Source organism: Falco punctatus, assembly GCF_963210335.1.
Source record: "Falco punctatus genome assembly, chromosome: 4".
In the NCBI taxonomy this organism is placed as follows: domain Eukaryota; kingdom Metazoa; phylum Chordata; class Aves; order Falconiformes; family Falconidae; genus Falco; species Falco punctatus.
The window spans coordinates 29,154,568-29,166,856 of record NC_137583.1 but is presented as its reverse complement, the minus strand read 5'-3'; the positions used below and the strand labels follow the sequence as shown (position 1 = coordinate 29,166,856).

Here is a 12,289-nt window from a genome sequence, read left to right as displayed (position 1 = left end):
AAACGCATCTAGAAAGACCTCATCAACCTGAGGAAAGAAGATTGCATCCTATCAGAAATACTTCTTTACCTACTACCAGTTACCTGTCAAAGCAAAAACTACTGCAACAGAAAGATAATACCAGGTTATCTATGAAAGAAAGAGAAACAAATTTTATTTTCTTTAGCACGGCTTCCTCATAATCAGTTGGAAAAGAAACATCTACCATTCAAAAACCCCAACCATGGCTAAAAGTGCACATTCGCGAGGACATTCAGGGATACATAATATTCCTGGAGTGTTCTAGTGGTCAATAATACTTGAAGTTAATAGTGTGGTTTAACATCGGCCTTTATTCCTAAATGGGCTGCTGTATATTCTTACGAGAGAATCAGGAACCAAAGTGTAAAATAGAAAGCTATTACAAACACCTAATTCCACAGGATTTTCCATCATTTCTTATGGTCATAACAGCACAATTTAGGACTGTGAGTTTAACCCATTTGAACCGCTTCACCACACGCTTCAGCCAACGTAAAGGTCTGGTTCTCACCGGGACTTGATGCTGGAGCCGGTCTTCTGCCAATGACAATTCCCCCCAGCTGTGGCAGAGGTGAGCACAGCTGGAACGGCAGAGCCGCCCTCAGCACCACTGGTCACTGGGGGGATTGTGCATTATTTTTGCATTACTCCCAAACAATAACGGATTGTTTTACCCACAAACAGATGAACAAACCTTCCATTTAAATACGTTCTGTTAAATTATATTAGTATGCATAATAGTGTCCATATCCTCAAAAAAAGCTCAGGCAAGAGGATTTTTCATGGGGGAGGGGAGGAAGAGTAAACCACGCTCTGCCAGCTTTATCTATCTACGCTGTGAATTCGGTAGCCTTGGGGATTTTTGCCTGCTGTGCTTAGTGTCCTTGACAACAAGCCAGTTTGAATTTTGGCCTTTAACTTGACAAAAATGACTTACTGAAGAGGAAGGCATCAAGCTATTACAGCCCTGTGGAGAGATTCTTTCTAAAACAGCATGCATGCTTATTCTGCCAATTCAACTAGAGAGTATCGTCAAATTTATCATCCAGCTCCTACACCCTCAAATATTCCCAATGTAGTTCCCAGTTCATAAGAGAATATTTAAAAGGAAAACTTTCAACATGTTTGCTATGTCCTCCTATTGCATTTTAACACTTTGACAAAGAGAGAGAGATATGGAAAACAGAGAAGAACATCCTCAGGGATCCCCTTCTCAGAAATTGCTGAGTTTCCCTTCAAAGAGATGTGAAACAAAGTTTAAAAACGTGCAGCATTTTAACCTGTTACGGACTTACTGACTCTCCTTTAGCAAACATACGTGCAGGTTTCTTCTTAGACTACATTAATACTTAAATAAATCTTTCGTAAATTGATCTATACTAGTAAACAAGCTCTAGCAAAGCTTGCTTTGTGGTTTAAGAAATCTCTCTTGTTTCTGTTTTTCTCTCCCAAAATCAAATCCTAACAGAAGGCTACATGCACACACCTCAGCTTTCCAAGGTCCAGCATCTTGGTTTAAATTCTTGAGCTAGACTTACACAGGAAAGCTGAATTTGGACTGAAGCAGCTAAAGTGCGAGCACAGGTTTTCTTCCATTAGTTTTCCTGCGGTGGGTGACAAATTTGCCAATGGGGGTCAGCAGACTAGCAAGGAGATAACACCTTGAGTTACTGCAGCAGTATCTGCAGGAACTCATTTGTAAGCACCTGAAACATCATAATCTGGAAGCAGCACAGCCTCCTCACCACCAGCCGTAACAGGAGTGCTTGATGTTGACGACCTGCATGCTTATTTTGGGCTTTCCAATAGACATGCTAAAGAAGGTGAGATGATACCAAGGTAAAAAGAGCTGGAAGTCAATCAACTGTAGTTCTGTCCTTGATGGACAATACCTGGGACCTCAACACAGGCATACACTAAAACCTAAACAGATCCACGACAGAAGAAACAACGTGGTGGTTGTCAACAAGTATCTCAAGACTCAAGATCTTGCTGAGTCTCCCCGCAACTGCTGGTATAGGAAAGAACAAACCATTTTCAATAACAGCTTGTTTTACCCTGGAAGAATCAATCAGCATCAGTTTTCATGAAAAACATCAAAGTACTAATACAGGTAAAAGCTTTTAATGACACTCCAGAATTTGGTCCTTTTCACAGTAATATTTTGACCATTTCCAGAGGAATCATAATAGGAAAACATAACAAAAAAGATTAAATTCTTAAGTTAGGGAAAAAATGGCAGATGGAACTGTCTCTTCTAGCCTTTTTTTTTTAATATTCTCATCACTCTAGTCTTAAATGAGTTACTCTGCTGTGTATACATCAACTGACTTAATTGCATCTTTTCCAGACTACTCTGCCCTATCATGCTGCCTCAACCAACACGGCCCAAACCAACAAGGCAGCTGAGCAAGTAGTTAGCTGTAGAACCATAAATAGCAGCAAGTAATCTAACCAGATTAATCCAACGTTAAGCATGTCAACTGGACCGGCTTCAAGTTGGGCAGCAATCCAGGTAAACCTCCACCACACGCGGATGTTATTTCCATGCAGTGTTGCTTCATCCTGCGACCCACCAAGCACACCTCCAGCCAGCTACAGAAACAGCCAAGGGGGCTCGTTTATCTTTATTTACAGTGGCAGTTTTAGCAGCCTCCGAGCTGTCTTACTGACAGCAGCTACCCAGCATAGATAACATCGCAGTGAAAAAAAATCGACTTCCTCGCTGAGAAATTGGAAACACTAAAAATTATCCCAGAATTGATGTGCAATTTTGCAACACAAAGAGAAAGTATGATGCTACAAAATTTTAGAAATGTGATAAAACTGTTTAAGGAAACCGATGAGACAACTGTTCTTAGACTGCTGGGTAGTATGGAATAAAAAAGAAGAAATCATTAGGTAACTGCACAAGCACATCCCAAATTGCATTTCTTTATATGAAGACATTCAATTTGAGAAAAGAAAGTTTCAAGTTAGGAATAAAGTAGCTATTGTTTCTACTTTCCCTGCCTGAGGGGGATATTCAAACAAACTCCTTTTGGAGATTTAATTTACTTCCACCAGGACAATGGTGCTGGCACAGTTTTGACTTACTGGGAGAAACAAAAAAGGAGACTCGCTACCCATCGCCTGCCCAGAGGAAGAGGCTGCTCTTTGGATTCCTGCTCCGGCAGCCCAAAGATGCCAGCTGGCTGGCTGCAAAGGCTGCGCTTTCCACTTCCCCCCATGAAAGCAAGATTTTTGTTGTTGTTGTTGTTAAAGTCCCCATAGCTGTATGCCCCAAGCCTCTTTGCCATCCCTACACAAGGGACCCTGAACGGCTGTAAATTTACCTTCACGAAAACACTGCTACTTCCTAACACAAATGGGGAAGAAGCAGAGAGATTAAGCGCCTTGCTCAGCATCGCGCAGGAAATGTGCGGCGAAGCTCAGTGGCGAGTCCCAGCCCAGCACTCCAACCACAACCAGGCAACCTGCTCCCAGAAGACGCGGAGCAGAGAAAATCCTTACCAGAGGAAAATAACCAGACATAGATTTCGACATACTCCCAGATTACCATGCAAAATAAATTTGGAGCTACTAAACTACTGCTTCCCACCATGTTCCTCATTGCATGAAACCGGCTCAATATTAAATTCCAACTGCCAAGGCAGGCTGGGCTGAGCAGCCAGCTGTTTCTGCCTTCTTGCACCAACACTTGCAGCCTGTAACCTGCAGCCTTTCTAATGTACGACCACAAAACTACAGCTATCTATGAAGTATTTACGACATCTGATCTAGAGATCCCTAAACAGGTAGTCATTGTTTCTGAACATTGGACATAAAACTGTCCAGGTCACCAATATTAGTGTTGCTATTGATCAGTCAGTTAACTTTGCTGCAATGAGCAATACATCAGTCAAGAAAGGGAAGCAAAACATACTCACATTTGTGACACATTTTAACCTGTGCCTTTATAACAATCCTATGCGAACACTGCTCTTAAGGTAATGTAATATTTTATTTTCTCCTTCAAGTCGCTGTATTCTTTTATGTATTTCTTAAATTACAAATGCATATCTGCAAAAAGACCCGAAGCCACCCATTTACCAGCTACTAACTGGTCAGGTTTTGTGGATGGGACTTCCCTAAACTGTGCTGACTACAGCGAACTGAAAGTGGCGTACAAGATGCTTGTCTGCATTACCTGTTTCCATTTCTTTGCTACTGCTAAGCACCACCATCTTTTCACAGGAATCATACTTGTCACCTAGAAATCCCCTCCAGCCCTTCCCCTGACCTCACAGAAACTGCCCGCTTGCCCATCATCTTCCTCACTCCTCCCCAATGCTTTTGGCACGCACTTTCCTCCCCCTCACACCCACACCCTCCTTCCAAAGCTGCAACAACCAGCACCAGCAGCCCAGCACCCTCCCAGGGCAGGTCTGCCAAGGAGGAATGCATTTTTATACTCAAGTACTCTGAACTGCAGCTAAACGAGATGCTTGGAGACAATTACTTGTATTCTGTTATACTGACTCTGGCCGTTCTGTTACAGAAACTGGCTTCGCCATCAGTCCTTGACACGGCCATCTGACCTGATGCAGGAGATCCTTCCCCCTGCCTGCTCCGTCTATGAAGTGATCCATAAAGTTTAAACTAGCACCTTTTCCTTCCCAATCTTTTCTTGGTTGCACAAAGGCACCAGAAGCCAGCAAGCTTGTAACACCTCAGCTGAGACCCTGCTGAAAAAGCCCGTACCGATGAAGCCAAAACACAACTTGCAGCTTTTTTTGGTGGAAAAGTTACATGTTTAGTGCACTTCTTCACTGCTTTCCAATTCCATTTGCAACCTTCACCTGCAAGCTACCTGGAATAGGAATGTCTCTGATACCCAGCACAATGAGACTGCAATTTTCCCCGAGTACTTCAGGGTGATATAACAGTACGAGCAAGACATATGTAAGACTTGGAGATGATGAACCCTTTGGAACTTCCCCAGGGAGCAGTGACTGCAGCAGAAAACAAAGGTTTCAGAGAAGCATGTCAGTAAAAAAGAGACACGTGCTCCACGAAGGTCCCCTGGCCTGTGGATCATGTTCCTCCCTGACCCAGCAGAACCCCAAACAGACTTTTTGAGCAGACACACAATTATCTCTTCATTATTTCCATCCCTGTTTCGGTAATTCTGCCACCCTTGCACTGCTCTGATGACAGTACAGACATGAGGAGACCACAGATTTAACAATAAGTTTTACCACACTTTGCCTACTGCTCCAAGCAGCAAGAGACAAGGCCACTCCTACACCAGCAGTGGTGAAAGCCTCCATGGAAATAAGAACAGGCTTTTGGAGAAACTGAAATACGACAAGAGATTAGCATATTTGAGATCCATAGGACACAAAGCCATAGTAACCTACCATCCAACTTACTTGCTGATGTTGGGGTTCTGTTTATATATTTCCAAACAGGATCCATTATTTGACATTTTACTTTGTTACGGTCTGTAATGTGACAGGACTGACACCATTCTGTGTAAGCTGGAAGATCATTTCTGATAATCATCAGAGGATCCACAGCTTTTAGATATATTCACATTAAATGATCCCAACACTCTGCTACTACAGATACCTTTCCAATATAGGAAGGAAAAAAAAAATTATGTCTTTAAAAAAGCATGAAAGATTCTACCACTAAAGTAAGGCTTACAAGCATCTTTGGACTAAGTGGTATTTACACAGCTATTTTCAGTAGTGCAAAATGTAAAAAGGTTTCTAATCACAGGAAACACAATGCAGGTAGTAAATCATAACAAAAGAGGTCCTCTCTCTTGATTTAAATCTGCACAAATCTCCCTATAGCGAAATAGATGAGAAAACAAAAGCCACACTAACTACAGCTATTTGAAACAGGTAAAGTCAGCACACTAGTCTCCAGCAAAGCCAAGAATACAGCATTGCCTAATGATTCTAAAGCTAAACCCCTCCCAAAGCAATTTTTTTTTCAATACAGCAATTTTTGTCACACTACCCAGATTTCCCGCTTGTAAAAACAGAAGATGTGTTTGAACAGGCAGATTTCCTCAATACAATTAAAAAAGGAGAGGAAAAAAAATTAAATGCACAAAGTTGCTCAATAAACTGAAACTTCAGCCTCTTCTAGAAAATGTTCTGAGCTAGGACAATGAGAAGTAGACTAGTGCATGCTAAAAGTAAAAAAGCATTTTGATGCAGCATTCATTCTTTCAAATTAAAACCAACAGCTTCTCTGTTATTTAAATGATATCCTCCAGCTCAGAAGAAGGGCTATGACCACGGCGCAAGTGACTTTACTCACATTTTTATTGACTGACTTGCATAAAAATAAGCCACATTAATGACTGAGTTGACATTTAGTATACATCACCACAAATCTAATTTCAGATCAAACATCATCCATACGACCTAAAAATATTTTCAGCCTTGTCACGTCCAAGAAAAGGATTTTCAGATTTACATTATCCTCACAAACTTTGGTCCTCTAAAGCACAAGCAGTGCAGAATCAAAAAAAAAGGATTAAAAGAAAACCAGGATTTTTTCTGAAGAGCTGCTTCTGACTGATTGCGTTATATGCCAGAAGCAAGTTAACCTGTAACTGAAGTTTAACTAGCGCCGTTTTCTCATTATTTGACAATGTTTTATGCACCCACAGAAAGAGCTCTATACAGATCAATACCAGTGACCCAGAGTAGCACCGTGGCTCCTTCAGCCCAAGAGATCTCCAAGCATCCACCTGTTGCCTTTGAAAGACCGAATTGGACCTTATTTATTAATAATTCATACAGCAGTCTCAAGAAGCAGAAACTATGTCTCTTCCCATTAAAGCAGCAGTCTCAGCATCAACCGGAGCAGCTTCCAGAAGTCTTAATCCAGATCTTTCAGGGTGCAACATAAATTGGCTTATCCATACATGCACCCTCGCTGAGGCCTCGTAAGAAGGCACGACACATACTGCTTCTGGCATCACCTCTTACTCGGAGAAGGAGCTTCAGAAGTTGAATGCACAATTTGCCAGGTGAGAGCAAGTTGTGAGGAAGGAGGGGGAAAAAACCCCCACCAAAAAACCAAACCACTATATAAAAAAAAAAAGCTAAAAACAACTAAACGCATGCTTCCTCACTAGCAACCAAGTTCTCCTCCTTGGCACACGGAAGGCTGAGGGGGATTTATTAACTAAAGCAAAGCAAGGCACATTATGGAAGGCTTCGCTGGAACGCAGCCTGTGGGAGAGGTGTCCCTGGATCTCCTCCAGGGGAAGGTGCAGAGGAGACCCCAGAAAGGGGCAGGGTGGTCCGGCTTGCTGGAAAGTGTGTGTGTGGGGCTGTTACACAGGGACAGCCCCCCCCCCCCGCCAAAGGAAGGTGCAGAAGAGACCCCAGGAAGGAGCAAGGTGCTCTGGCTTGCTGGAAGGGGTGGACACAAGGCCCTCCCTATGGGGAAGGCAGAGAAAAGACCCCAGGAAGGGCTGTATGCCCTGGGCTGCTGGGGGGAGTCACAGGGACACCCCCACACACACACAAGGAAAGTGCAGAAGAGACCCCGGCAAGCAGCATGGTGCTGGTGTGCATGGTGTCACAGGGATTCCCCCCTCCATGGGGGAATGTATTGAAGAGACCCCAGGAAGGGCAGGATGCCCTGGGCTGTTGGGGGTGTCACAGGGACCCCCCCACACACAGGGAAGGTGCAGAAGAGACCCCAGCAAGCAGCAGGGCGCTGGTGTGTGTGGTGTCACAGGGACCCCCCCATGGGGGAATGTACAGAAGAGACCCCAGGAAGGAACAGGGTGCCCTGGCCTGCTGGGACACCCCCTCCCTCCCTCAAAAAGCCCCCCTCCCTCCCTCAAAAAGCCTCCCCCCCCCCCCCAATTTGTGTCAGCCCCAGAGGGCTGAAGCAGCCGGGGGAGTCCACACCGGGGCGGGGGGGACGGGGGACAGGAAAAAAATATAAATAAATAGGATTTAAGAACGGCTCAGCCTGGCCACGGAAATGGAAGGGGGAGTAAAAAAAGGCTGATAAAAGTTAGGTAAGGAGGGGAGCTCGGTCGCCGCCGCCTCGGCCTGCCCTCACGCCGCTGCCCCCCCCTCCCTCCCCCCCCCCCCCCGCCTTGGGCCCGGCTCCCCCTCCCCTCACGCCGACAGGCCGGGGAGGGGGCGGCCGCCCCCTCCCCGGCCTGTCGGCGTGAGGGGAGGGGGAGCCGGGCCCCAGGCGATGTAGTGAGGTGGGGGGGGGACACCCCGCCATCGCCGCCGCCCCGTTACCTGTGAGGCGGATCTTGATGCTGGAGCCGTTCCGGCGGGTACCGGGATTCGACATCGCGCCGAGAAAAGGCGACGGCGGCAGCAACAGCGCCGAGATCAACCGGCGGCTCTACGCAACCCCCCCATGCGGGCCCGCCCGTTCGTGGCGATGCCGTTGAGCCCCCGGGCCTCCGCGATCCGCCGTTCGCCTCAGCCGCCTCAGCCCGACGCGCCCGCCCGGCCCGGCCCGGCCGCGGAGAGCGCTGGCCCCGCCCCCGCCCCGCCCCGCGCACGACGCGGGGTGTAACGTCAGCACGCAGCGCCGCGCGGGACCCCCTCAGCCGCCATTATGGGAAGGTCGAGGAGTGGGGAGGGCGCATGCGCTGGCTGACAGGCTCGGGGAGGAGGGGAGCGCCCCCTGGCGACGGGGGGGACTGGGGGTGGCGTAGAGGGGACATGAGGGCTTCCAGGGGTGCTGGGGGGTGGCGTGGAGGGGTGGCATGGGGTGACACGGGGGGTGACCTGGGGGTGGCGTGGGGGTGGCAGGGAAGGTGGCATGGGGGTAACACGGCTGTGGCATGGAGGGATGTGGGGTGGCATGGAAGGTGGCCCAGGGGTGACACTCAGGGTGGCACGGGGGTGAATAGGGGCCCTTGAGGGTGACATGCAGGGTGGCAGCAGGGGTGGCATGGAGCGTGTATGGTGGTATATGGGGGTGACATGCAAGGTGACATATAGGGTGCACAGGGGTGCCTGGGAGCGGCATGGAAGGTGGTATAGGGGTGACACAGGGTGGCACGGGGGTGGCATGGTGAGTGTACAGTGGCATGTGGGAGTGACATGCAGGGTGCACAGGGTGCCATGGAAGATGGCATGGGGTGGCATGGAGGGTATGTGGGGTGCATGGTGTGGCATGGAAGGTGACAAAGGGGTGACACTGGGTGGCACGGGGGTGCAGGGTGGCATGGTGGTGAATACGGGCCCTTGGGGGTGACACACAGGGTGGCAGCAGGGGTGGCATGGAGCGTGTATGGTGGTATATGGGGGTGACATGCAAGGTGACATGCAGGGTGCACAGGGGTGCCTGGGGGTGGCATGGAAAATGGCATGGGGGTGACATGGCTGTGGCATGGAGGGGACGTGGAGTGCACAGGGTGGCATGAAAGGTGGCATAGGGGTGACATGCAGGATGGCAGTGGGGGTGAATAGGTGTTCTCAGGGGTGACACGCAGGGTGGCAGCAGGGGTGGCATGTGGGAGTGTACAGTCGCATGTGGGGGTGACATGCAGGGTGCACAGGGTGCCATGGAAGATGGCACGGGGTGACGTGGAGCGTGGCATGGAAGGTATGTGGGGTACGTGGGGTGGCATGGAAGGTGGCACAGGGGTGACATGCAGCGTGGCAGCCAGGGTGCATATGGGTGGCATATATGGTGACATAGGGTGCAGAGGGGTGCGTGGGAGTGGCATGGAAGATGGCATGGGGGTGACATGGCTGTGCCATGGAGAGGACGTGGCATGCATGGGGTGGCATAGAGGTGACATGCAGGGTGGCAGTGGGAGTACATAGGGGCCCTCTAATGAACTGCCAAAGAGAAACCCCAAACCATCCCATAAACCAGCCCTCTCACTCCCACCAGAAATCAAATGGCGTTCCCTGGAAAAATCCCTAAATCCTGAACCCCTCCAGACGCACGAGCATCCTCCGGGCTCCCTGTATGGGGGACAGCCTTGGGGACAGCCTTGCTTCACACCAAGTGGCTGAGGCTGGGTGGCTGCGCTGGAGCATGCCCAGGGTACCCACGTCCCAGCACAAGCGGTAACTAACTACCCGGCTCAGCGGTAACTACCCGGCTCAGCGGTAACTACCCAGCTTTTATTGCTCCGCTCTGCCCACCCCTTCCCGGGAGCAAGAGGAGGAAAAAGCCTTTCCCCATGCACTCCAGGGAGAAAGCAAAATAGGGATGGGGAAGAGGAGAAAGCCTCAACAATTTATGACCAAGCATCAGGCGCAGCAGCAGACCTGGAAGCTCGGCCGGTGCTTTTTCCCAGCCAAATTCTTCCTTAAAATCCCCCTCCCCAGCCTTCCCCTGCCCCACAGCGCTAACCTGGCTTGGTCCCCGCACCGTGATGCTGCTCTCCCAGGGCAGACCCCTGCCTCCTGCCCAGCCGAGCTCACCCAAAGCCATCGCTCCCACCTCCTCTCCTGTCTCACCAGCCATTTCCAGCACTGTAGCTCTGGTTGTGCTGCCCCTGGGACCCCCACAGAACCCCCCTTGCACCCACTCCTGCGAAGCCAGACCCGGGTAACCAGTCTGTACGGTACCAGGGAGGCTGTGGGGAGCGCCTGTGGTGGTGCAAAACAATTAGGCGTAAAAGTGTTTTAGAAGAGACCTGCCCCATCTGCATAAATGAATTGGGTCCTAATTCAGGGCAAAGAGGCCACTACGGGCACTGGCAGCACCTTTTCCAGCTCTCCTGTGACGTGGGGACCAAACAGCCATCACCATGCTCCTCTGGGGCCAGGACGCAAGATGCTTTAATTAGAAAAGCTACTTTTTTTGTGCATCTCTGGAGGGAGGTTATGCTGCTCTGGGGAAGCAGCACAGCAGCATCTCACCCTTGCTGGTCCCCATGGATGCTCCATCGCATCAGGAGTGGGTGGCCCCAGTCCCCCAGCACAGAGCACCAGAGCCAAAATTGCCACGGCAGCTACTGCCTGCGCCCTGGGCAGGAGAGCCAGAGCTGGCAGTGATCAAAGAACGGCTCCAATTAACAGGGCAAGCAGATGCCTGTAGGTTGCCCACACACCCACGATGCAGCAGCAGGCAGGTACAGCCCAGCAGCATCACCATTCTGGCAGGCACTGGATCCAGTTCCCTGGCCACCATGGCAGACAGCAGCAGTACCTCCCCAAACACCTCCCCTGCTTCGCTTGCCCTGCGGTGTGGGACAGCAGGCACATACTGACACTCTTAAGAAAAGGGGCAAGTTCTCCTCTCCGTTGCATTCAGGGTGACAGGAACAATATTTTATTGCAGCTTAAGGAGACAGCGGTGGGTCCCAGGGCTCTGTGTAACACCACTACTGCAGATTTATGTCCAGCACATGCAGAAAAGCAGGAAAAAAGTCAAATAGCTTCGCCCTTTCTCCTTTTAGCTTGCTTTTAGTCAGCAGAGCATCAGCAAACAGCAACCCTGCTGCATGAGCACCTGTAAGGGATAGCCCTGCCTGACCGTGGCAAAAGCCACGTGGGATGCCCTGTGCTGGACCACGGTCCAAAGTCAGGGCGGCTGCATGGACCTGAGCTCCGGTCTGCATCTCCATTTACACTGAGGAAGCACCTGCCTCAGATTTGTTTTACCTAGTGAAATCTGACCACTCCCAGATGCCACAGCAGCCTCATCAGCAACGAGAAGGTACCACAGCCCGGCCTGAGCCCTTCGTGTTAACCCGTGGGCACTAACAACGGATTTTCACAGGCGCTCGTTTCAGCTGCGTGTTCAGGCATTGCTTTATCACAGTTTTAAGTACACAGCTTTGGATCCAAGAAATAAAACCCAGGAAGCACTTTGTGATTCACCAGTTCCAGCATTTTAATATTTAATAAGTGACACCCAGCTCTGGCGCACACAACCAGGGCTGCACACCTTGCAGGGCATGAAGTGCAACCAGACTCCCTCTTTCCTAGGTGGCCTGGAGGAGAAATGCATAAATCCTCTGAGGAACAGAGCCAGGGTGGAGGAAGAGGTTCTGCTTCCTGGAGAGAAGATTTTCCCTTCAGATTAAGCTACCTGTCACATCACCTCCCACTGTATCTGAGGAAGCAAAGCCCTGACCCCACCCCAGGGTCATTTTGAAGAGTCAGAGCCCCAGAGAAGGAAGGAGGGAGCTGCTATCTCCACCTTGCATGGAGCAAAGCCTATGAGATAGCTTCAAACCCTAGGGGCTGAAGAGTCCTAGTAGAACCTTCCACAAGCCATCAATGATACAAGGATGGAGCAGCAACCT

At 49.5% G+C, this 12,289-nt stretch overlaps 1 protein-coding gene across 4 annotated transcripts in view; it reads right to left on the bottom strand.

The window, feature by feature from the left end:
* The window catches only part of SMURF1 (SMAD specific E3 ubiquitin protein ligase 1), a 51,195-nt gene extending 38,908 nt beyond the window's left edge, over positions 1-12,287 (bottom strand). For 2 of the 4 annotated variants that reach the window (XM_080383874.1, XM_080383877.1), the window contains exon 1: positions 8,301-12,286. In XM_080383874.1, the coding sequence (XP_080240000.1) occupies positions 8,301-8,355 (55 nt within the window). In that variant the 5' untranslated portion in view covers positions 8,356-12,286. Of the gene's footprint in view, positions 1-8,300 lie in introns of all 4 variants that reach the window. The other 2 variants (XM_080383875.1, XM_080383876.1) reach the window with 2 other exon arrangements.
* Between the last annotated feature and the right edge of the window lie 2 nt (positions 12,288-12,289).